Genomic DNA, 27,057 nt, shown 5'->3' with positions numbered 1-27,057 from the left:
CCTTATATGTTTATATAGCACCCGGTGTAGATGTTACTTTGATGTCTCTAACAAATATTCATATGTGTAGGTGTTATTTGTATTTTTGCATGTCTTTCACGTGTGTTGGTAATAGATGGCTAAAAAAAATTCAACTAACCATTTACATCAAAACTAAAATAAGGTACTGTATGGTGAATAGCGGTTTATTTTCTTAACCGTTGGATGATCAAGTGTCAAATTCATGTTGGTGAATGTATCCCCTGTGATGAAAGTCTATGTACATAATCTGGGCTCCACTCCCATATGTTGGTAATCTCATCACCCTTAGAGCCCAACACCCAAGTATGGAGGCGTATCATGAAGAACAATATATAGGTCGATTGACATAATTCTAATTCTTTGCCGAACATGTTGTGTTATTCTGACAATGGCCTTGATAATTATTATACGTTGGGGAGATCAACATTGTTCCAATCAATTATTTACTTTTTTGTATACAACGCGAATCCCTATTTTAAGAAAAAGTACGCGCAATATTATACTTCAGTTTTCGTATCTTGACAGTAAAAGCAAGTTATTTCAAAAAATATTTTTAGAAAACAGTAGTTTATTACCCATCTAGCCGTCGCGGTCAGGCCCTATACTGGCCTTTGTGAAAAACTTATCTGTAAAAATACAGCGGCTTGTTAGTTTATTAAACAGCATATACCAGGCGCTGTCTGGGATTCGGAAACACATATATTAAGTTTCAAATTAAATGTCTAGATTAAATGAATTTGTGAAACTAATCTAAAACCTAATTCTAAACCTTACCATAACTAACCACAACCAAAACAACAAGCACGAACACGACAATTTTTTTTTGTTCAAACCTATTTTGGCGCCCCTAGGGTGTGCTCCCGGGGACATATATACCCCCCCTCCCCAATTCGCTACACCACTGGCTGGATGACATTATATACGTAGGTATATGTTCTCGTTCGCAGGTTTCTTTCAAATTTTGAGTGACAAAATCATGTTTCCTCTAGAATGTACTAATTTTCCGACCTATAATATTAACACAGTTTTCGTTCATTTTTCTTTATTATTATTTTTCGCGCAAATCTATTTAGTTTAAAAAAAGTATTTTAAAAAATCTAATAAAACATTTCTATAGCCCTGGAATTGTAATCCCCCTACCCTCCACCCCCTCCACCCCCCCCCCCCCCCCACTGTTATACGAGTAAATACGAGAAGTTTTAAATGATATTACACCCTCTTTATTTTTTTTAGTTTAAATGTTCGACAAACCTTAGACCAGTATTTATTATATTATCCAATCATGCATTGGATTTATTTTGTCAGTACTAAAAATGTTGCATCCAGAACAAAAAATGCTATCTCTATAAAAAAAAGTTGATTCTATCTGCACGTGAATATAGACGAGTCACGCTTGACACCACGAATGTCTTTCATTATGGATTGCGACAACGTCAGTCCAAAGATAAACACACCAACAATAAGAAAGGCGATGGCTATTCCCTTCAATACGTGAACTGTCTTGGGCTGTTTCTCTCCTGTTTCAATTCTATTCTGCATAGTCTTCAACAAACATAAACCTAAGAAATAGAATAGTATTATCTGGAATGTACCTTACACTATTATGATTATTTAAATATTATATATATCTATATATATCTATATAGACTATATCTATATATATATATATATATATATATATATATATATATATATATATATATATATATATATATATATATAACACATGGAATATTATTTTTTAAGCTTAGCTTCCGAATGTATTTCCGTCTTTTGCTTACCCGGAAATACGAAAATAAATACTGCATCAAAGGCACCGATGATCTCTATGGCAACGCCTATATTGGGGATGAAGATGGACAACAGCAGGGTCAAGGTGAACCACACCAGTGTAGTTATGACACGTCTCGTTTTTTCTCTATGTAAAATTTCTTCTGGGCTCATTTTCCAGCACATTCCCCACACTGTGTCGAACGCGGACCTGTGTTGATGGAGGTAGACGTTCTTAGAAAGTTATGTTTAGTACTAGCATTGATTTAATTTAAATCGTCATAAAATTTAGACAGGGATTCGCATTCTATTTATGTCTAGTTTTGGAGTATATTTCGTCAATAATTGAAATACGTATCAAATGCTATTAATGTTTACTAGACCAACCGTCATCCGTTGTATAACTATGGGTTAAGGAGTAATTCATAAACGGGACCTCACGTTTTATTTGATGACTTTTATCTCTCCTCCAACATACCCCATCCCCACACCATATCGTCTCAAACAACCAGGCCTCCACATGTAAAATGCATTATTTCGTCATTAAATTTAATGATTTTATTATGTTCTTATTCCAATGAAGTTTGAGGCCAGAACATATGTTTTAGCAGACAAAAACATGAAGGATCAGGTGTGACATATTTTTATATGTGGAGGTATGGCTTTTTGAGACGATATAGGGGGGGGGGTTACGTTGTTTTTTTTTTAATTGAGACTTTTAAAATTAGCATCCATCACTCGTTCAATTTAGCAACGACGCCAGATGCTAATACAAAATGTTGAATTATTTTGCTTAGCCTCCGTAAGAAAGTAAAGTTTTAATTAAAGTCACACAATAAACAAACAGTCGGGTTTTTATAACCATATTAATTTCATTTACACCGTGCATGATTTTAAAGATTTTTAATGGGCCTCTTGAAACATTTTGAAACCGTTCTTGGTAGGGTCATTTGATACCCACTGTAAAAAAATCACAATCTGCGAAAATATTAACCACATACTTCCCTAGAAAACAAAAAACTGGATATGTTGTGTATGTCTTCACAGCCACAAGAACTACAGCAACCATCACATCCGCGGTAGGGTTAAACGACAGCAGTATGTCGTTAGTGATGGTTTCACCAAACTGTAAAATAATGCTGTAAAGTTAAATTAATCCATGATACAACAGTTTTTTTTTCAAATAATGTAAAACTGAAATCGTAAAAAAAAGGTGTTTATTTTTTTTCCATACGGAAGATTACTGTTAAGTCTTCATCAATTACAATGTATATTATTTTTTAAATGAAATCCGTAATAAAGTATTAATTAATTACTGATCAATTTTTATAGAAAAAAATGGCAAATTATCTAAAATGTATTGAAAAAAAACAAGCAGAAAATGTGTAAATATACTTTTAACATAATATTTCAAAGGTTGGTATATATTACGTTTTCTTTTTCAATATTAGAAACAATGTACGGTTTTGTTTGGCGTAAATTTAAAACAAAACTGGCTTCACAAACCTGTAAATATCCGAGAGTTGCAGTGACAGTGTAGATTAGTACACACAATATCATGGCAAGTGTTACTGTTTTAGAGAACTCTCTCATGTTACGCTTTGCCATACAGGAGTAGATGGGGATCATACTGACATGACACTGAAAATAAAACAAATATAAAATTTTAAAAAAATCGTTACAGCAACAGGCTTTTTAATGCGTTGAAAATTAGAAAATAAAACTAATTTGCTTTTTTTTTATAAAAAGCTTGGTCGCTCATGATATCTTTTATATATTTTAGCGCCAAATAGCTTTCATAGAGAAAATGCAAATTTTTGTATTTTTTTTTCAGTGCATTTAATAACCTTATAAAGGTGTTTTATATTTGTTTTATTTCTTAAAGTATCTTTAAAAAAGCATTTATTTTTTTAGCTTTTAGTAATTCTAAATTTATGAAATTGACACGACTAAACATATTTGATTTAAAACACCATCAGTAGCTCACGATAACTTAAAGACGCCTTTCTGACCCGTGCAAAACAGCGGTCAGTGACCATAATTTACGGATAACAGCAAGCCGATAAAATATTTCTATATACCTCCCCTTAGCTTTCACTAGATTGGCCTATGCTACGATTGTAAACATTAGGGGTGAGCCACAGCTCATCAGACTGTTTGGATGATCGCGTCTAGCTAGTTATCTCCTCTTCTGTTATGGAACATAGTTATCTCTTAAGTGATTTAATTTTGTTATCTCTTCTTAGTTTCCACATCATTTAATTCATTTTTTAGGATAATTAAGCATCTAATTAAGATTACAATAGATAAACTTGTATTGTCATTACAGTGAAACGTATCTACAAAGTTTGATCAAAATCACTGCATTAGAAATGGGTCAAATTTGAGTTACAAGAAATAAAAACAAGCTTGAAAAACAACTGAGGTTAATGTAACTTCAGGTTTTAAAATATACGGGATAATAGGTTTTTATGTACACTTTGCTTTAGCCAATCTTGACATAAACTCACCTCATAAGAAAAACAGATTTGTGGGACGACTAGAAAAACATCAATCAATGAATGTGGCCTGAGATTTAAAAATAAAATACTTGAACATACTAATGAAAACATACACAATTGTCCTATTATTTCTATTTTATATAAAATATTAAAAAATTAAACGTACAATTTTTTTTAATAAATAAAAATAAATGGATTTGCATTTCCTTTTTTTTTATTTCATCTTTACTTTTGTTAACTATTGATATGTATTACATAACGTACCGTGTTGCAATAATTCCTTGATTATCATGAGGAAGAAAATATTTGATGTTTATAAGTCCTACTACATACAAGATACCTATAACTCCAACGATGCTGCGACGATATAAATAGTTACATTAGCTTGGTTGTATCACATCATAAAATATACAAAACTTCGCTAAGTGTAATAATCATGCACTTTAAAATTGAAAACACTTCTAGTTTAATTTTGTATCAGTATTAATCACCAAACTGTTGGTGTATGTAAAATTATACAGGTGAATGAGAACCGAACCAAAACACAAACAAGTGGCAGTCAATTACCCAACCATACTTTTTTTTACAGTTCAATCACAACAGCACATACAAATAAAATCAAGATAATTTAGATTTTTTAAAAATTAAAAACCTATTGAGCAACCATAGTGGTAATCATTTGTTCGACACTTACCTGACATAATTTAAAAAATCTATTCTTTTAGGAAAACATAATGGAAGTATAAAGGCTATGGACGTAACTGAGGTAATGAAAGCTCTTGACATGTAGAATGGATTGGAGTAACAGTAGTGATCGTATGAAACATTCAGGAAAACTGAAAAATAACTCCGCACATAAGTTAGGTGTATCTGATATATATATATATATATATATATATATATATATATATATATATATATATATATATATATATATATATATATATATATAGATATATTGCTATTATTTCGTACCTCTACCAAGGGTAAAGATTACGCAACACCCCGATTCGTTTTGTATGGTTTTAGACTGACGGGATACAAAACTAAAAAGACTATCAGAAAATCAAAAACTCTCCGTGGACTCGAATCTAATGTCTAGGGTAAAAACACACGCGAAGACCTTCTGCAACTAATAATACTTTTAATCAATCTAGAAACTTCTAAAATGCATACAAGCCTAGTAATAAATGGCTATGTAAGAACAATAGAAATATACAAATAATGACAGACCCAACTTACGATTTAAAGAATAACAAACTGAAACTACTAACACTGGATAAGATACCTAAGTTATCAACACAACCTACACGTTATCAAATTGAGACACAGAAAAATACCGAATACACTGGAACTAAGGGATATTTACTGCTTAATCTAGAAAATAGAAAATGTAACATGGCGTCGTACGTGGCTCTCTCTCCTGTGGATATCTAATGGGCTGCCTCGTGTGTGGAATATTCCTGCTTTATATACCACTCTGAAATTATGGGATGTTGACCTAAATGCGAAGGACCGTTGGTAGGAAGGAGCTAAAGCACGAGCCACACGAACTCAGTGGTGAATACTACCACATGAGCGTGATGGAAAAATTCTTGTTTAAACCACAGACCACTAAAGGCCATTTAAATATTCATATAATTATGATGGGTACCTAACTCCAGTTAGGGGAAATTATTGTTTCTGGGCATGGTGTTTACCATACTATCACTTAAAATGCCGATGTCTCTGAAGCTGATGAGATATACTTCGTCTGGCTCATGTGTATTGGGAACGAACGGGGACAAAAAAGAAAAACAATATGAAGGGCTCAGTGGATAAAGTACTTAAGTGTATTTTGAGAGTTTTGAGAAAATGAGTGCAAAGTTTCTAAATTGAAGCTGAAATACCAAAACAGCTGATGCAAAGTATTCTTCTTCTTCTTCGTTCTTAATTATTAGTGTTGAGGGGGATAGAGACTTTTGTTCAACCATGAGCTTTTTTGCCGACTCGACCACGCCTCCAACACAATTAAGCGTTACTTGTCAACTGGTTATGCGCTATTGGGGCCATTGACTCCGATTTCAGCCTGCTTTTCTTTTTGGATTTGCTTCCACAGCGTTTGTCCAACCAAGAACAAACTACAAGGCAGTAGTTGTTTAATTTTTGGAGTTGTCTCTCCTAGAAGAGTGGCTGTCCCCAGCTAACGAGCCTCATCTGCCCGAGGGTTCGAACTCGAGACTTTTCGGTTTAGCAACCATGAGCTTTACCGACTCGACCACGCCAAACCCTCCGATGTCTCTGAAACTGATGAATTATACTTCATCTGGCTCATATGTATTTGAACGAACGGGAAAAAAAGAAAAACAATATGGAATAAAATCATTATATTATAGAACATGTGATAAAAATGGTCCACTCACTTAACTCCCACTGGTCGCTAATTAGAATGAGATACGTGACGCAGGTGTAGAAACAGCTGATGGCTATACTGATTGCACAAGCCAGCTGGGCTTTAGGGCCACAGATAGAGAGAACCACGTCTTGGTAGGTGTTGCTTCCCTTGGTATCAGAACAGTAACTCATGATGAATATTCCTATCACAACAAATACCATCAGAACCTGTGTAAAAATAAAAAGTGGTAAAGTTGTTTTAAATTTATGAGAGTAAGAACTTATTAAATGATAATTTTGACAAAATTAAACATTTAGTTACTATTGGTTTCAAAATTTGTATTAAAAGTAACGCAACAAATATAGTCAGGTGAAGTAGAGTTAATCTCTTCCTTTCTCCTAGACATATGAAGTGCTAGATACTTTATCGGTAAATTTAATAAAATTGATTTATTTTTTAAAGAATAGAAACTTTGTCTTTGAATTGCCAATAATCAATACATGAAACAACGCCATCAAGTACTTCAGTGTAACAACGAGAACAACAACCAATTATTACCTGATTGGTTTTTATGTAACACTTACACAAAATGTAGTTTTTCTTATTACTCTTTAAAATGTGCAAGGCTAAATCAATTAAGTTAAATCAATTAGAGTTCAACCTATTAAGGGGAAAATGTCAGCTCTATGCCCAGCTGCCTTTACTCTTTCATTGAAGTTTCAGGTTCTTAGAATATTTTAAGTATGTCCATCGCTCAGGAATATCAGATCCCAACTCTTCACTTAAGTTTGAATTATCATGCACTCACCCGTCCGACCATGCCGGTTTAACGTAAAGTCACTCATACACTACCAAAGTGTTTTTGTCCCCTAATCTGTTCACGTTATCATTAGCTGTAAATAAGTGAGCCATAGAACAAAGTTTGTACCCTAATCTCCTCAGTGTCTCACCCATTTTAACTAAGTGAGCCAAACCATACAACACACATAATTTAAGACAAGGTTTCTTCCAGGCATCTCTTTGGGGGCGTACCTCGTCAAATCCCCGGGGGCTCGGAGAACGTCTACCGCTCCCCGAATAAAATATAATTTATATGGAAAATATATACTTATACCAGTGTCTGTCCCCTCCCCCTGCCCTGAGAAAAAAGACTAGAAAAAACAATAATTTAAGATTAGTTTGTAAGTTAATTTTCTTACTGATTGCACGATCACAGCCGCCAAGACTCCTCCAGCCTGGTGATAGGCCATGGGGAAGTTCAAAAGTCCGGCACCCAGTGTTGAATTGACCACAAGAAATGCCGAAACAAACCATCCGGAACCTGTGAATAGAAAATACTGTAGACCTGAAATTTTTTTTGCGATGTTATTTTCATGCAATAAATTATAAATTATAATAAGTTTGAAAGTTACGATGTTAACTACAGTCTACGCTAGGCTAAAATTATCAATAATGTAAACAAATATTTACGACACTAAACAGGATAATGACTACAACTATATTTGTTGGCTATGATCATAGAATTATACCTCTACTTTACTGCGGATGGCAGTCAAGGGGAATGTGTTTTACTAAAAATATTTGATAGAATTACGTTTACCACATAATAATTACGTTTTCATGGTCAAACAAATAGTATCTTTAATATAAGCCACTAGGTAGTGTGATTCCTTACTTCATTACGACATTCCGTCATCGGTATAGACGCATGTTCTATCATCCAAAAACTGCATCTCAGAAAAACAACACGTGCCGAGGCAGTTTTTTAATATTATTGTCGTTTTTATCCACTTCAAATACATTGTTTACTTATACCTTTACTTATCATTTTAAATCCACTATGAGCAATTTAAAATACACTATGAGCAATTTTAACCCGAATTAATTGCAATATCGCTTATCATCCTTACCCTTCTTTTCAGCTGTACTATCTTGTGATGAGCTACATACGGCTAGAGGCTTTAGTTCATTCAGACCATTGGCTAAGTATTTAGTGGCACAGTGGTTTATTTCACAAGACATACTGGAATTGTATTAGATGCTCAGACTGCAGAGTAAATGTTAAACATTAGTTTAATCAGATTTTTGTATTATTAATGGTATTATATGTCTCGACTTCCGACCCTTGGAAAATATTATTATCTGTATTACATGCAGTGTCTGAAGCCTATGTTTATTGTTGTGTTTACAATGAAAACAAAATTCATAAAAAACGTTTTAATAACAAGCTTTTATGTAATAATGCACTAAAAAGTAGAAAATAAATTATACACTATTATTTAAATTACTATAAAGAAAAGCGTGGGTCACTTTAGTACCGCTTGGATACCTTTACTAATATTTGAGAAGAGACCCACGCTTTTCTTTATAGTAATTTAAATAATAGTGTATAATTTATTTTCTACTTTTTACTTTTTCGTATATACGAAGTATAGTGAAAGTATTGTAATCGTGCAAAAAAAAAAAAAATCGAGATTTTTACAAATCTCGACGTTTTACACCTCACTGATACGGAAAAACATAATTTTGCAATCTTGTCCGTATGTCTGTGTGTGTGTGTGTGTCTGTGTGTCTGTGTGTCTGTCCGTGTGTAAACACGATTACTTGAGTACCGTTACAGCTAGGTTGATGAAATTTATATATAAGTATTATATCAAAATCGTAGATCCTTATCAACTTTTGAGCGATTTCCGACAACCGGAAGTGGTACTTTTTCTACTTTGAATTTTTCAAAAGCCTATAACTTGAGTACTATTTCAGATAGATAAATGATATTTCACATGTAAGTAAAAGATCTAATTCTCTACCTTCTGTAAAATTTTGAGTAATTTACGTAGACTGGAAGTAGTACTTTACGCTACTTCCGATTTCTCAAAAAACTAATGTAAATTTTAAAAGTACTAATAATATTGCGCACTATTATGCGTTTTTTATTTAGCGTTCACTTGGTGTGCAATTAATTTGTCTACGAGATTTTATTCTATTTTTAAAACTTTAAGTATTTAAAATGGATTAAAAATCATTTCTATAGCCCGAGTTCCCATCCCCTGTTATTTTATATAAGAATATTCGAGAAAGTTTAGGGGAGATCACTCCCGGTTTATTAGTGCATTATTACATAAAAGCTTGCTATTAAAACGTTTTTTATGAATTTTTTTCAGTACTTTACATGTTTTATTGGTCCTAGGACCTTTGACCACAGGTGCTTTGACCATAGGGGGTTTGACCACAGCGGGGCTTTGATCATAGCGGTGCTTTGACCATAGGGGGTTTGACCACAGCGGGGCTTTGACCATAGCGGTGCTTTGACCATAGGGGGTTTGACCACAGCGGAGCTTTGACCATAGGGGCTTTGACCATAGGGGGTTTGACCACAGCGGTGCTTTGACTATAGGGGGTTTGATCATAGGAGGTTTGACTATAGGGGGTTTGACCACAGGTGTTTTCTCAGCAGAGGGTCTTTGATCACAGGTGGTCTATCAACTGGTGTTTGATCACAAGCGCTGTGTCCGAGGTCGTCGCATCCGTGGTCGTGGCGAAAAGTACAAGCTTGCTTTGTTTCCAGTTGAAACTTGGAATCAAATGCACACGATTGGCGATGGTGTAGCACGAACAAATAACATTTGTGAATGATGGCATTACAGTCATCAGTCTCTCCTCCAATGTAGTCACCCAACAATGTGGCGTTTCCTTGAAGGTCTACACGGCAAAAGACAACTTTCTTGCAAGGTGTCGCAGGGGCAAGCTACCCAGCTGAGAAGCGATACAAGATGCTGCACGAAAAAGTACAACGTGCTGTCCAGACATATGGTCAAACAGATGTACTGACATATTTGCGTGCTATAGCATATCTGTCATTTAGTTAACCATTTTATATATTACATCTTTGACTAAATTGTTGGCAAGTTTTGCATCATTTTTTATCCTTTCATCCTTTATATATGCTATGTATTTTCAAGTACATCTACATTATTTATTTGTGAAACTTGTTATATGTCGCATTATTTGTGTTTCATTTATATTTAAAATAAATCTATGAGGCCTAGCACCAGCCTTTATGTGGAGACTAAAATATAGTTCTTGGCTTTTTTTAAATACATGTTAATTTCTATTAACGTACTCTCAGGAAACATGTATAAAATCGTGTTAATTGTATCACACATATGATCAAAGCCGGACACAGCGCTTGTGATCAAACACCAGTTGATAGACCACCTGTGATCAAAGACCCTCTGCTGAGAAAACACATGTGGTCAAACCCCCTATGGTCAAACCCCCTATGGTCAAACCCCCTATGATCAAACCTCCTATGGTCAAAGCACCGCTATGGTCAAAGGCCCGCTGTGGTCAAAACCCCTATGGTCAAAGCCCCTATGGTCAAAGGTCCGCTGTGGTCAAACCCCCTATGGTCAAACCCCCTATGGTCAAAGCACCTGTGGTCAAAGGTCCGCGCACCGTTTTATTTACAATAGAGTTACATGACTAAAAACCATTGCGCGCCTACTGAACGTGATGGCGCAGCTATTGAACGTACCGTGATGGCGCAGCTATTGAACGTGATGACGCGTGTGGTGTGGTTGGCTAGATATGCCTACTAATTCGGTCCAAATTTTAATTAATTCATAAAAAATTAATTAGGCATCCAATTAAGTCAAATTTAGATTCAGATTGCATTGTCTTCATGTCTTGATCCACGTGCCAACTGTGAATCGTATCGGTCAAGTAGAACTGTCCGAATTTTCACCCCTGCGTTTCCATCTAGACTGACGACAGACAGACTGTCGACAGAATGTTGACAGACTGTCGACAGAGGAAGTGAGTTAAATAAAAGCTTGTAAAAATCAAGCCCAGTATACTTATGATTTTGTTATGTTTTTACAACCCAAAGTTTGAAGCATGATAATATAAATTATAATCAGTACAAACTTGTATGCCAACAATTTATTACCCTTTTTTAAACTGTAAATTAAAATTGTGAAATAAGATTTACAATATTATAGACGAATCCAAAATATATCACTAGCGTCATCGCTATGGTAAAGTTGATTTAAAATATACACAATAACGAATTCCTACAAATCTAAATACAGTTTACCTGTAATCCATTTCCTTCGCACCAGACCGTCATCACAACTATGTGCTTAAGAATGACGGGAAGAAACTTGTTTTAACTTACTTATGCAAATATATTTGCAGCAGCTGTCTAGTAGCCTACTTCTAGATATGATGTGCTGATAATAGTTTTGCTTGTGTGTAAGAAGTTGAGAAATATCGAGATCAAGAGACCGTATACATACACATTATACAGCGTACAAAAATACTCATGTATATATATATATATATATATATATATATATATATATATATATATATATATATATATATATATATATATATATATATATATATATATATATACATATATATATATATATATACATATATATATATATATATATATATATATATATATATATATATATATATATATATATATATATATATATATATATATATATATATATATATATATATATATATATATATTGTAAAGTAGTCACTAAACTCAAGTTGATATCAGTGGCGATCTACAGTCTTTTAAGTGTGAATTCAAGACCTTTGGATGAGTAATCATGTGCTATACTCGTCATCTAGCCGCGAAATGTTATAATGATACACAATTTTAAAAAACGTGTTTCTTACGTTGTATCTAGTGTGGAATAATTGTACGTAGTTTGGGACAAGTGTACGTAGTTTGGTACAAGTGTACGTAGTGTGGGACAAGTGTACGTAGTGTGTAACAAATGTACGTAGTGTGGCACAAATGTGCACAATTATAGTTAGTGTGTCACAAAGGTAGTTAGTGACGCACAAATCTACGTAGTAAGACACACGTGTGTATAACGTGGCACAACTATAACTTACATGACGTTCTACAGTACTTTAATATTATGCAACCCATTAGCCTTGATCATTCAAATAAAACGCTAGAAAAGTTAGCCCTTTACAAAAAGGTAGTTGATAAAAGAAACCTTCGTAAGAAAATGGATCACTTGCGTTACATTAATACTACTTTAAAGATTAGTCACCAACCGATGTACGGGTTACTTTTATGTCTCTTACAAGGTTAAATATTCAATGTGTAGGCGAGGCTTTGATCTCCACTTCATGTTTATATAGTACCCGTTTTAGTTTTTACTTTGATGACGCTAACAAATGTTCGTATGTGTAGGTGTTATTTGTATGTATAAACATCTGTCACTTCTGTGGGTAATAGATGGCTAAAAAGTGTTGAATTGATCCTAACTTGATAATATAGTAACTAACATTCCGCAGTACAATATTATCGAACACACATTTCAGAGTGCAGTGTTCAGAAACGATGGGAGGTAATTTTAATTTTACAAATAGTTTTGTTTTAAAAAATAGTTGTATCCCCTGTTATTAGCCTTACCAGTTAATCGTTTTCTGATATACGATTATTACCGTCTCAAACTATGCTCATTAGCAAGGAAGACTAGAACATAATTGAGACTCCCTGACCCACCTGCCCAGGCAATAGACCGATGGAATCTGTTATGATTCATCTTCTCAATATAGATGGTGCGAATGAATATTGGTACTTCATCATATACTAAGAATAGAAGACTTATATTAATGGGGCAAAAATAATAAATCTAGTTTTATCCAAATTTAGGCGTTTTATGCGAATCGGAAAAACTAGGCTTTGCAATTATGTCTGTATGTCTGTGTGTGTATGTGTGTCTGTGAACACGATAGCTTGAGTACCGTTACAGCTAGGTTTATGAAATTCCATATATAAGTATTATATCAAATTTATAGTTCTGTGTCAACTTTTCAGCGATTAAAGGTCATCGGAAACGGGACTTATTCTACTTTCAATTTTTAAAAAGCCTGTAACTTACTATTTTACATAAATAAATGAAATTTTACATGTTAGAAAAAGATTTAATTCTCCGCCTCTTCTATCAAATTTTGAGTATATGCTGTTGATCGGAAGTAGTATTCTAAAAATAATATGAATTTATAAAGACTAACATTTCGCACTATCATACAGATATTGTTTGCCATTCACTTGGTGCGCAATTTTTTTCTACGATATTTTATTTCTATTTTAAAAATTTTAAGTAATTAAAAATTGATTAAAAATAATATCTAAATCCAGAGTTTCCATCCCCTGTAGTGTTATTTAAGAATATTCAAGAAAGTTTAGGGGAGAACATTCCCGCTTTATTTTTACAAGCTTTTATTTAACTCACTTCCTCGTCAGTCGTCAGTTGTCAGTCTAGACCGAAAAGCAGGAGTGAAACTTCGGAAACTTCTACTTGATCGATACGATTCACACTTGGCACGTGGGTCAAGACATGAAGACAATGCAATCTGAAACTAAATTTGACTTAATTGGATGCCTAATTAATTTTTTAAGAATTAATTAAAATTTGGACCGAATTAGTAGTCATGTCTATCCAACCACACCACACGCGTCATCACGTTCCATAGCTGCGCCATCAGGTTGAATAGCTGCGCCACCACGTTCAATAGACGCGCAATGGTTTTTAGTCATGTAACACTATTGTAAATAAAACATGTAAAGTACTGAAAAAAAATTCATAAAAAAACGTTTTAATAACAAGCTTTTATGTACTAATACACTAAAAATTAGAAAATAAATTGTAGACTACTATTTAAATAACTATAAAGAAAAGCGTGGGTCTCTTCTCAAATATTAGTAAAGGTATAAAATAGGTACTAAAGTACTAAGTGACCCACGCTTTTCTTTATAGTTATTTAAATAGTAGTCTATAATTTATTTTCTACTTTTTAGTGCATTAGTACATAAAAGCTTGTTATTAAAACGTTTTTTTATGAATTTTTTTTTATGTTTTTGTTTTTCTTAAAAGCGATAAAACACTAACTATTGCGTCTCGCATTAAACGATTCCTAAAACCCACTCTATTGTCAAATGTAACAGTTGTTTTATATTGATGTGTAACCCAAGTAAAATTATAGTAAGCAAACCACCTGTGACCTCATTCATTGTAAACTAAAACACTGCAAAATAATAAAATAGTATCCACTCTAGTGTATGTATACACACACACACACACACACACACACACACACACACACACACACACACACACACACACACACACACACACACACACACACACACACACACATATATATATATATATATATATATATATATATATATATATATATATATATATATATATATATATATATATATATATATTACATATACATATACATATATATATAAATATAAATATATATATATATATATATATATATATATATATATATATATATATATATATATATATATATATATATATGTAGAGAGAGCGAGAGAGAGAGAGAGAGAGCAGGAGAGAAAGAGACTGGTAGGTTTCGAAGAATGTTCTATTTAAATTCAGAGTGGTCTAGCGGTAGAGAGCTGTACTGCTAACATTAAGTCTCGAGTTTTACTCCTGGTTCAAGTCAGCAGACCGTCCCTGAGTCCACCCAACTCTGATGGGTACCTAACTCACGTTAGGGAAAGTAAAGGCGGCTAAAGTGCTGATCACACTATTTCTTCATATGCCTAAGCAACAGAAACAAGTAAACTCTACTTCACTTGCCCTATAGACCGTCAGGTTTGAAAAGGGAACTTTACTACTACTAAGATGTTAGTTTTATTTAGTTAATTAATCTCGAGCATTGTTCCCAGACCATTTTTTACTTTCTCGTATATAGGCCTACGAAGTATAGAGAAAGTATTGTAATGGTGCAAAAAAAATCGAGATTTTTACAAATCTCGACGTTTTACACCTCACTGATACGGAAATACATAATTTTGCAATCTTGTCCGTATGTATGTTTATCTGTGTGTGTGTCTGTGTCTGTTTGTAAACACGATTACTTGAGTACCGTTACAGCTAGGTTGATGAAATTTCATATATAAGTATTTTATCAAAATCGTAGATCCTCGTCAACTTTTGAGCGATTTCCAGTAACCGGAAGTGGTACTTTTTCTACTTTGAATTTTTCAAAAGCCTATAATTTGATTTCTGTTTCAGATAGATAAATGAAATTTCACATGTAAGTAAAAAATCTAATTTTCTACCTTCTGTCAAATTTTGAGTAATTTCTGTTGACCGGAAGTAATAATTTACGCTATTTCCGTTTTCTCATAAAACGCACGTAAATTTATAAAGTACTAATAATATTGCGCACTATTATGCACATTTTATTAGGCGTTCACTTAGTGTGCAATTCTTTTTTTTACGAGATTCCATTCTATTATAAAAAGTTTAAGTAATTAAAAATGGATTACAAATATTGTCTATGTCCTGAGTTGCCATCCCTCGTAGTTATTAGAATATCCGAGAAAGTTTAGGGGAGATCACTCCCGGTTTATTATATCTTTTAACCCCGTGTTTTACTCTCAGACATACATGACACCAACAGCCACCCCAATGATCACGTGACAGAAAAAAACCTAGACTGACTGCGGTCTTAAATACATTAACATTTTTAAACAGGGTTTAACAGATGTACCAATTGCAGAGGCATCGCAAACTTGACAGTTGGTTATTAGAAAAATAAAGCTGACCTATGCTACTAGTACACAACTAGACCAACTCAAGTTAAATAAAAATTACAATACTTGCCCCATTTTTAATACACTAAAAGAATGAATAAAACATTAGGATGCAATTATTATTCCTTTATAGATTAGGTAAAACACTATTTAAATAGCAGCGAAAATAAATTAGTAATTTCTAATAGTTTATACTTGTTACATTGCCAAATTTATTTTTAAAAAATTGTAATATCATCGCATCTTCGTTACTAAACCGTGCATCAAATGCGCGTCAAAATTAACCCACATATGGTGTTTACTGTAGATTAGCACATTTTAAAACTAATAAACTATTGTATAACTTAAATTGATGAAACAACCAATACATTGGAAAAAATCCTAAGTACTTTACCAAAATGTCTTCCTAAGCTAACAATGACATAATTAGTCTTCCAATGGAGTCCCATTTTATTTCCTCAGTTGGAATACTTACGTATTTTCACTATCATTTGTTTAATTATTGTTAAAACTTTTTTTTTATTTAACATACAGTCACACATAGTCAAGAACAAACTACAAGGCAGCAGTTGTTTAATATTGGAGTTGTCTCTCCTAGAAGAGTTGCTGTCCCTAGCTGTCGTGCCTCATCTGCCCGAGGATTCGAACTCGATACCGTTCGGTTTAACGAACCTTAAGCTTTACCGACTCGACCAACCCTAACCCCATATTCCAATTCTCTTAACGGTTCATGTTCAATCTCACTTAGCAGCTTTATCGTTTCATGGTTAATGAGAATATTCGCAAGTTTAATCTTTCAAGTTTTGGTTTAGCAAATGTAACGTCTCATGTGACCCTCTCCTCTTGACACCAGACGTATCCTCCCACCCCCACCCCACCCCCACATCACATTGACATTGTCCCAGAACTGTCGTCATTATTTATATCGTATGTAAAGAAGCCAGACCAGTCACGATAGATACTGCTGATAAACATGTCTGAATCCCTAGACCAGCTGTTGACTATATATAGGTAGGTTGCAGTAAAAAAAACTGTTATCCTCTAAATCAGGGGTCTCCAAACTTTTCAGTCCGAGGGCCGCATAAACTATCAAATTTCAGTTCGGGGGCCAATTTCTTCCAGGCATGTCTTTGATTTTTCGGGGAAAAGTTTCTCAACTATCACAAACAAACAATTTTTCCTTGGACGAAAAGATCTCCGCGGGCCGGATGAAAGGACTTCGCGGGCCGCATCCGGCCCGCGGGCCGAAGTTTGGAGACCCCTGCTCTAAATGTTGAAATCGTGAGAGAAATTTCGTTTCTACTCTGGTAATCGTTTTTAGTATTTTTATACTGTATTCAAACGTGAAATAAAAAATGTTATATTGAGTCTCCCCTAGATTCAATATTTTAAATTAAACTGGTAATGTAAACTGATAAAATAAACTAATTAACTGATAAGCTTAACTCGTCTACTGATAAAGTAAACTTATAAAGTTTACTGCTAAACTGATGAAATAAACAATAAATAGATAAAGTTAAATCAAAATCTGAAACGTATAAAGTAAAGTGATAAAGTAAAAGTAAACTGATAAACCCATAAAGTTAACTGAAATTTTTAAAAAAGGAAAAAAAAATGAACTTATTAAGCAAACGTAAAAAGGTGCTGATTAAAAAAATAAAAACCAACATTACACGCTTGATGTGATACTTTTTTGTAGTTAAAATGTGAGCTATTTGAAAGAACTAGCTTCCCCTTCATTGACCCAATAGGGCCTATATGTAAATTTCGTGAAAAAAATCTGGAATGTGTTATTATTCATACTCCGAAATAGTTTTTAATTATTTTCTATGATTCGAAATAACTATGTTTATGCTAATTCCAAATAACAAGCAACATATTGGATTATGTACATCGTTATGATTATATATATATATATATATATATATATATATATATATGATAATATATATATATATATATATATATATATATATATATATATATATGCATATATTCTTATTTATTCTTATATGTGGGAGCACTACTTCGTCTGCCTATTAACCAAACGTCTGACTGGTTAACTTTACGTTTACTGACAACGGTGATAGCTACTAGAGGTTATGAATTGACAATAACATGACATAATTTTTGTAAAAACAACGCATAAAAATAAATTATTTTAACAGTACGTGCTGATTATTTTTGGTCTGTCTGTGTAGCTTGACGTGTAAAGCTAGTAAAAGTTTACGAAAAAAAAAATTAAGTAAATCAAAAACCTGTTACACATTTTATTTAGTCCCATGTCGTCACTTATTATATAGTTACAGTGACATACATAACTAACAAGTACTAATCCGCGTATGAGGAAAAATTCGCAGCGGATTATTTTTCACTGTGTATTTTCTTATCAGACGGAAATCATGACTATTCAAACGAATAGCATCAAATTTGAATACTTAGACGGTGAGAGAAATGGGATCAAGTCGATAGACTTACAACATGATAAAGTCGGTACAACAACAGGTAACATTGATTGAAATTATTTCTATAAGATCTACATATTTTTTTATCATTGCATTGTTAATGGTATTTTGTTATTTAAAATGACAAGTTAATTAACAACTAGGGAGGGGGGAATGGGGGGGGGGCTACCTTCAGAGGCACACCCATAGAGTAAATAAAGAACATTAATGTATTTGTAAAATGGAGAGATGCTAATTCTTTCGATTATTAATCTCTGGTAGACGGAAAATATTGGAAGTACCTCAATCTTGAAAACAAATCGAACTCCAGATTTTGACACCTATGAATCAGAAGAGCTTAGTTTTACAATCGTTAATGTCTGGCTGTCGGTCTGTCTATCTTTCTGTGGACAGCTTGTGTACCGTTATAATAAGGTGGACGAAACTTTACATATAAGTATTAATTCTGACTCGTATTTGAAGGGCTCAGTGGAAAAAGTACTTAAGTTACATTTTTTCAAAAATGAGTTAAGACCGGTATATTATTTGAATGCCTCCCCTTAACCATCCCTGTAAATTTGGACCATGGAAAAAGTACCGAAGTAGCTTAATTTGAATACTCTGCATCAGCTGTTTTGGTATTTCAATAACAATTTTAAAACTTTGCACTCATTTTTCTCAAAACTCTCAAAATACACTTAAGTACTTTTTCCACTGAGCCCTTCATTTGCTTTCGAGAAATCCCCGGTAACATGAAATGCTCTACACTTTACGGTTTTTCAAAACTAAATAACTTGCAAACAGTTTCAATTACATAGACATATATTAGTTTTAGATAGTATTCCTAGGTTTCTTTCACATGTTCAGGGATTTTTTGCTCAACACTATGTCCAGCTTCCTTGCTCTCCATAACTTGAGTTATGCACCCATTAGAGCTAGGCGGACTAAAGGAAAGGTCTACTAACTTTAACATGGATTTGAACTCGAGACTTTTGAGTTAGCAGTCTAGCTTTACAGTATGTACCCCTTCCCTCATGCACTGTACTATATTATAGTATTTACATTTTTTCCCCTCTGTTTTAGTGTATTAAAGTGTATTACATTGTAATTTTCTTTGCAAATGAGTCAGTAGTTTTCTGTGTTTTAAACTGATGTATTCTAATTTCCTCACACAAATAAAAACGGATATGTAACTACAACTGTTGATACATTGTATGTGTCCAGGTACAGGCTGGTTTGTCACAGCGTTTCTTGTGGTCAACGCTGTACTGGGCGCTGGACTTTTAAACCTCCCCATTGCCTTTCACAAAGCTGGAGGGGTTTTCTCTTCAACGATGATTCAGTCAGTAAGTTGATCAATACAAGTTCTGGTTCTAAAATTTTATAAAATGTCATTGGACTAAGAAGTTTTAAGTCATATTCTCCAAAGCCGCATATTTACGTAATTTTATAGTTATACATTCTGTTTTTCTTTCAACTCAGTTATGATGTCTTCGGTCACATTGTTACTTAATCTATTCCTTTAAGCAATTCGTGGAGTTCTTGACATCCTGCTTTCAATATTTCTGCACATTCTTTAATTGCTCTTGGGGCTCATTTCTGCGCACATTTGCCCCGGTCCAAGACAAATGATCTCAGACAAAATATCTCATGGACAAATGATCCGAGGATAAAATACCCCACGACAAAAGATCTTAATGACAAATAATCTAAGGACAAAATACGCCATCCAAAATTATCTTAATGAAAAAATATAAATGATCTCACGGACAAAACATCTCACTACAAAATATTTGTAGTATTTAATTTGAGTTGATTTAAAAATTTCCAACCGACCATTGTTTTCAGGCTTATTGTGTTTACGTCTTAAATAACACATTGCATCTATAATAATCTTTTCGACAGAAATCTAATTTCGCTCCGAAAATGTTTTATTTCATAATTTGGTATTAACACCTTTTAGCCATCTATTCCTAACGTTGCCGACTTCTAAAGCCACGTTATTATTTTTTTACGATTTGAATAATGTTATCCCTTACGCGAAAAGCTTCTATCTTCTAGAGTGTATTACGTCTGTTCTTGGGTTGAATTAGCCACACCATCCCTTAAGCTCAGCTTGAAGATCTGCCGACCCTTTTACTCAATTAACACGATTTACTTTTTATTGCCAGGTTTTGTTGGTGTTTGTCGTGTTGACATTACTTACCATCGCCTACTGTTCTGACATCAAGGGAAGTAACACCTACCAAGACGTGGTTCTCTCCCTGTGTGGCCCTAAAGCCCAGCTGGCTTGTGCTGTTTGTATTTTACTCTACTGCTTTGGTTTATGTATCACGTTTCTCATTATCATTGGCGACCAATGGGAAATGTGTAAGTTTTTTTTAAAATATATAATTTATTATATATTATCAGATCTTTGACAATTCCGGAGAACGCAATCGTGGTGCATACATTTACAAATGTTGTTAGGTGGAAAACTAAAACATTATGGTGTCTTGGACTGTGATTTTGTATTTATAGTTTAGAAAATTAAATGTTGATTTGGATTACGCTATCTTTATTAACAATAAAAACACTTTTTAAAATGAGCAGTGGTTTATTCTACTGCTGTTCTCTACTTTGAGAGATTAAAATTATTTTTGTTAGATGATTTTCAGTTATTTAAACGAGACCTAATGTTTTTTCTCATTCAGGATATTATTTTTTCCAGTTTTCCTCAAAGTGGCGGAGGATATTTTCTGTAAAACAACCCCATTCTACATGACAAGAGCGTTCATTATATCAGCCACGTCTATAGTCTTTATACTGCCGTTATGTTTTCCTAAAAGAATCGATTTTTTAAGCTACGCAAGGTAAGCGGTATGTTTAAAAAAATTATATATATATATATATATATATATATATATATATATATATATATATATATATATATATATATATATATATATATAATTTAAACATCCTTTTTGACTGGTTACTGACCATTGCTTGCAAATCTATTGACTTAATACCAGAGAGTAGGAGAGAGTAATAGAGATAGACAAAAAAGAGAGAGGGAGAGTATGTATTGGAATATGTTTATAAAAAATACAATTTCTGATTTTATTTTTTAATGTATCTTAATCAACTATGTTGCTTAATCTGGTTTAATTTGTTTGCAATACCATTTAACTCATGCATAAAATATACATTTGGCTGATTTTTTCTACTGATTTGTTTAGATTTGTATAAAAATAAATTAAAATGCGAATGGGATGCAAACATAACTCAATGTTTCTCATTATTCCGTAATATTATATATATATATATATATATATATATATATATATATATATATATATATATATATATATATTAACTATCACTAAACATGTACATTAGTGTAATAAAACCATGATATTATTTCTATTGTCATCATAACTTTTCTTTTCTTCTAGCATCATTGGTGTGATAGGCATCTTGTATGTAACAGCACTTGTTACCATTAAATATTTTCTACCTCACGATAATCCAGGAAATATCGTAACCGGGTACGTTTCATTCGAAATGATCTTTGTTTTTTACAAGAATATATCATATACAATAACAATATTTATAACAGACATTTCTATCCAAATTTAACTCTTATACTTCTTCCTTGTATTCACACTCCATTGAGAACAGGGCAGAAAACAAGTCACAAACAAACGATTCAAAAATGTTCTTTCTGCTTAGGGGTCCGGACATAAACTATGCACATTAATAGAAATTACTTTTTTAGTCGGAAAACTGCGCAAACAGAAAATTGCGCAAACAAAAAAATGCGCAAACAGGAAAATGCGCAAGCACAAACTAATTTTACTAAAACACTTAATTTTGTTCATGTTTGGTAGAAATATTTTTTATTAGATTACAATTTACATGCATTCTTTCGTTGTTAATGTCTATTGATGCTCGGTTGAAGAAACTAAAATGGCCTAGCGCACATTTTTTTGCACAATTCTCCTATTCGCATCTTTCCCGTCAAAGGGTTTATTTCGGCGGCATTGTTCCATATATGTACTCTATCCACCCAAATTTCATTTATATTTTTTAGCTACCATAGTTTGTTTACATATCTCTTCTATGCAAATTATAAACATTTTGACTGGCTAATGAATTTATGGAATTACCTAGAACATGTAATAATTTTAAATATGTGTTAAGTATTCAGAGATTTATTTTGCTAGACTTACACTTTAATTTTAACGTGACGTTAGTTTGTTAAAACATTATAGACGCCATGCAAAACTTTAAATTATTAACCCCTGTAGGTTGGAAGTATTAAAAGTACAACATATTTTAATGCTTCAAAAATGATTTATAACTTTTTCCTTATTGACCATTTGTTAATATTATAAAAGAATTTAACAAACTCTGGACAAATTCATCTATGCTCCAGATGCGCTTATTTTTCAGGCCACATTCATGGATTGATGTGTTTCTTGTAGTCCCAGAAATATGTTTTTCTTATCAGGCGAGTTTGTTATACTGGTTGTAGATTGCAGAAGTAACGGTAGAACATTTAGCTTTAGAATAAGGTATTTGGTAATTTCCACTGAAAATAGTCGATATTAAAGTTTTGATTTTGTAAAACAAAACTATTATTTGTCTTGTTTTTTTTTTTTTTTTTTTTTTTTTTTGGCATTTGTAAAGAAAAAAATGACAATAATATTAAGATGAAATTTTGAAAAAAATCTTTTTTTTATTATTCCAGTTTTAAAACTATATTTTTATATGGCAAACAACTTGAACAATATTCAGTACTGAATTCAATGTGTTACTATTTTATCGTTACATATTTCAGTGTCATATAGAAATCGTCCCCATCTACTCCTGTATGGTCAAGCGTAACTTGAGAGAGTTCTCTAAAACAGTAACACTTGCCATGATATTGTGTATCATAACTTACACAGTCACTGCAGCTCTGGGATATTTGCAGGTTGTTGTGGTTTTATTCTTTAAATTTGTGATTAGATATTTGGAATGGATTTGTGATTACTTTTTATTAACTTTTTGTTTGTACTTGATTGTACTTGTTATGATTTAGGCGCTGTAATGCAGTTATATATATATTTTTTTTTTGGCGAAAACATCAAATATTTATAATGATTTATAATGATTGAACAAAAGTGAAAAATGATTGTAAGTTTGGAAATAACTTATGATACATTTAACTTCTTTCACAAATTTCTCAATAGGGGCAGCTCCTCCACACACATACCCTTGGATGAACTAGAAAATATACATAATTTACATAGTAATAGATATGATAATATTAAAAAAAACTTCCCGCAAACCACCGGAAATTTAATTAAAGTGCAGTAGACTAGATAGAGATCGTAAACCTTTGTTGAAGGATCTGTATTTAAGATATTGTTTTATTGAGGAAAAAAAGTAACAAATATTTAAAGGTTTACATTGGGTTATTCAGTTAAACAAAGGGAAATTATCGGTGATAAATACCTAGCTGGGAATAACAACAAATCAATGGTTAATTTAAACAAAGTTAGTTCCCCCAAATAACATGAGTTTTAGATAAAATAATTATTAAAGGACTGAAGAGGCGTTTATTTTCCTAGATAACCGTCATATAACTTTTTTTCAAATTCTATAAATATACAAATAACTAGCAAGGACATTTGTTTTTTTAAAGATGTAGTCTTAATTTTTATGTCTTAATAACACATATTCAATAACATGGGAATATCAAATCTTCATGCATGAAATTTCGTTTTTGTAACCCACTTCTAAACAATGCATTTTATTGAAAAAATACTTTGTCTTATAGTCTATTTCTGAGTGTATTTAATAGATTATTATTAAAACGAATTTTCAAAAATATGTTTATACATATTGATGTGTAAGAAACATATATTACAGTTTGAAAACTGACCTAGAAATGCCTTTTAAAGTAAAATAAAATTCTCAACATTTCTACAGTTCGGTGACTTAGTCACCAATGACATATTGCTGTCGTTTACCCCTACAGCTGATGTGATGTTGGCTGTAGTTCTTGTGGCTGTCAAAACTTACACAACATACCCTATCTTTTGCTTTTGTGGCAAGTAAGTCTCTTGGTATTTGGTAAATTGATGACATCGGCATCGATTTTTATATGCACGAAATGGAGCTCACAACAAATAACATTAAGTGTGTTTCTAGTGATATGGTTCCCAGAAAAACGCGAAACCGGAAAAGTGTGCAAAAGAAAAATGCGCAAACAGAAAAATCCGCAAATACAAACATTATACTAAAACACTTTAATTTTGTCATATTTCAATAATATATGTTTTATTTTGCTGATGTCTAAATTTTCAGGTTTTAAAAAAAAATTCCATTACGCATTTTTGTGCGCATTTTTTCCGTTCTGTAAATTTCCGTTGTGTAGTTTTCCAATCTGTACTTTCCCGTTGTGTAGTTTTTCGTTGTGCAGTTTTCTGTTGTGCAATTTTCCGGTTACCCTTCCAAATAAATTGTATGTTAATCACATTTATAAATACGCTTTATCGAATGGTTTTCCTTTAAAGTCGAATAAAAATACGGAATTTTTTTTTCAAGAAGTTGGTGAAAAGTAAACAGGGAGAGTTATTAAGTAGATTCATTTTCGTGCCTGATGGTTAATTGGTCAATTAGTCAGTTGAAGTAGAGTTCACTTTTCGTTATTTAGTAGACTTAATTATAATGTAAAAACAAATTTTAAATAGTAAATGGGAAATAATTCTGAGGAGTTTATTTTAACCTATTTTATTTTATGTTCATATATATGTCCACAGGTCCGCCTTTGACACGGTGTGGGCGGTGCTCTGGAAAATGAGCCCCGAGGATCTTCGGTACAGAGAAACGTCGAGACGTGCCATAACGACATTGGTGTGGTTCACCTTGACCCTGCTACTGTCCATCTTCACACCGAACATCGGTGTGGCCATACAGATCCTCGGGTCACTAGCCGCAGTTTTTATTTTTGTATTCCCAGGTCAGTCGTTTCTCTCTTTCAAGCTGAAAACATTGAAAAAGCAACACCACGTAACAGGTTCTAACACAAACATTTTATTTCATATATAAATTAGTTAAAATAATGGAGATAACATCTCCAGTGCCGACAGGATATAGAAATGTAAAAAAAATCAATTTTCAAATACTTACATTTTTTTAATAGAAGAGAATCTTATAGAAAAAAGAATTGCGCACCAAATGAACAGCAAATAATATGTGTATAACATTGCAGAACATCAATGATTTATAAATAAAGAGGAATCAAGTTTTTAAAAAATCCATACGCTTTTTTTTTTTAAAATGGGAAATAGGGTTAAGTACTACTTCCGGTCACCGTAAATGACGCAAAAACGAAAGTAGAATAAGTTCCCATTCCGGATACCGGAAATAGCTGAATAGTTGATACAGAACTACAATATTTTTTATAACACATATATATGACATTTCGTCAACCTGGCTTTAACGGAACTCAAGTTATCGTGTTTAAATACCGACACACACACACACACACACACACACACACACACACACACACACACACACACAAACACATACAGACAACATTGCAAAATTAAGTTTTACCGACTCTGGGAGGTGTAAAGCGTCAAGATTTGTGAAATTCTTGAATTCTGATTACCATACTTTCTATACACATATATATGACATTTTGTCAACCTATTTCATTAACAAAGATAGACGATTAACAATGATAGAAGTGGAAAAGAAATAGAAAGGAAAACACAAAAATAACCAGTGTATAACATTTCTTTTCTCCAGGACTCTGCTTGTTTAAGACGATGCAGAATAGAATAGAATCTTTTGAGAAACAGCCCAAGAACGTCTACGCGTTACAATGGATGGCGATGGTTTTTATTATTGTTGGTGTATTTATCTTTGGGCTGACGTTTACACAGACCATCACCAAAGACATTTACGACGCCAAGCCAGACTCGTCCAAATTGTACTGTAGCTGATCAGAAAATATCTGTTACAGATGAATACAGTTGTTTTTCTATCTCAAGTTTCTAATTTATTTGTCTAATTTTAAGAACATCGCCCTCCTTCCCCCCCCCCCCCACCTCAGAGGCGTAGCAACCCTTCCCGGAGCCCGGGGAGAAACTTTTCGATTTGCAACCCCCCCCCCCCCCTCTCAAACTTTCGATTTCCGACCCCCTCAACCTTTCAATTTATTTTTCCAACCCATTTTGGCGCCCCCTAAGGTCGGCGCCGGGGGACTTGTCCCCCCCCCCCTCGCTACGCTACTGCTCCCCCCTCCCCCAAGAAATACAATTAATAAAGTAG

General features: G+C 33.1%; 2 protein-coding genes across 2 annotated transcripts; one reads left to right on the top strand and one right to left on the bottom strand.

The window, feature by feature from the left end:
* Positions 1 to 1,383: 1,383 nt before the first annotated feature.
* Positions 1,384 to 8,688, bottom strand: LOC131942454 (sodium-coupled neutral amino acid transporter 7-like). Its single transcript, XM_059302355.1, has 10 exons — positions 8,577 to 8,688; positions 7,866 to 7,987; positions 6,695 to 6,893; positions 4,987 to 5,128; positions 4,557 to 4,649; positions 4,302 to 4,359; positions 3,298 to 3,432; positions 2,793 to 2,917; positions 1,803 to 2,002; positions 1,384 to 1,580 (listed from the first exon to the last, which is right to left on the bottom strand). The coding sequence occupies exons 1-10, from the start codon at positions 8,686 to 8,688 to the stop codon at positions 1,384 to 1,386; spliced, it is 1,383 nt and encodes a 460-aa protein (XP_059158338.1).
* Positions 8,689 to 18,699: 10,011 nt separating this feature from the next.
* LOC131942453 (sodium-coupled neutral amino acid transporter 7-like) lies at positions 18,700 to 26,729 on the top strand. Its single transcript, XM_059302354.1, has 10 exons — positions 18,700 to 18,802; positions 19,966 to 20,087; positions 20,913 to 21,111; positions 21,452 to 21,593; positions 22,179 to 22,271; positions 23,179 to 23,236; positions 23,567 to 23,701; positions 24,703 to 24,827; positions 25,536 to 25,735; positions 26,533 to 26,729. Exons 1-10 carry the CDS (start codon positions 18,700 to 18,702, stop codon positions 26,727 to 26,729), a joined length of 1,374 nt encoding a protein of 457 aa, XP_059158337.1.
* Positions 26,730 to 27,057: the final 328 nt, after the last annotated feature.

The sequence above is a fragment of the Physella acuta genome, unplaced genomic scaffold (genome assembly GCF_028476545.2).
Source record: "Physella acuta isolate Inbredline_101_S28 unplaced genomic scaffold, ASM2847654v3 ptg000406l, whole genome shotgun sequence".
NCBI classification, from domain to species: domain Eukaryota; kingdom Metazoa; phylum Mollusca; class Gastropoda; family Physidae; genus Physella; species Physella acuta.
This window is presented reverse-complemented; position numbering and strand designations above follow the sequence as displayed.

What these genes read in the sequence shown, in the direction of transcription:
- LOC131942454 (XM_059302355.1), bottom strand. Translation starts at nt 8,688, where the DNA reads ATGTCTTGTGAAATAAACCACTGTGCCACTAAATACTTAGCCAATGGT. An exon ending in GATTTTTTAAATTATGTCAG is followed by an intron (nt 4,650 to 4,986) that starts GTAAGTGTCGAA and finishes ATATCGTCGCAG; the next exon opens with CATCGTTGGAGTTATAGGTA. An exon ending in CAACTCTCGGATATTTACAG is followed by an intron (nt 2,918 to 3,297) that starts GTTTGTGAAGCC and finishes ATTATTTTACAG; the next exon opens with TTTGGTGAAACCATCACTAA.
- LOC131942453 (XM_059302354.1), top strand. Translation starts at nt 18,700, where the DNA reads ATGACTATTCAAACGAATAGCATCAAATTTGAATACTTAGACGGTGAG. An exon ending in CAGCTCTGGGATATTTGCAG is followed by an intron (nt 23,702 to 24,702) that starts GTTGTTGTGGTT and finishes ACATTTCTACAG; the next exon opens with TTCGGTGACTTAGTCACCAA. An exon ending in ATCTTTTGCTTTTGTGGCAA is followed by an intron (nt 24,828 to 25,535) that starts GTAAGTCTCTTG and finishes ATATGTCCACAG; the next exon opens with GTCCGCCTTTGACACGGTGT.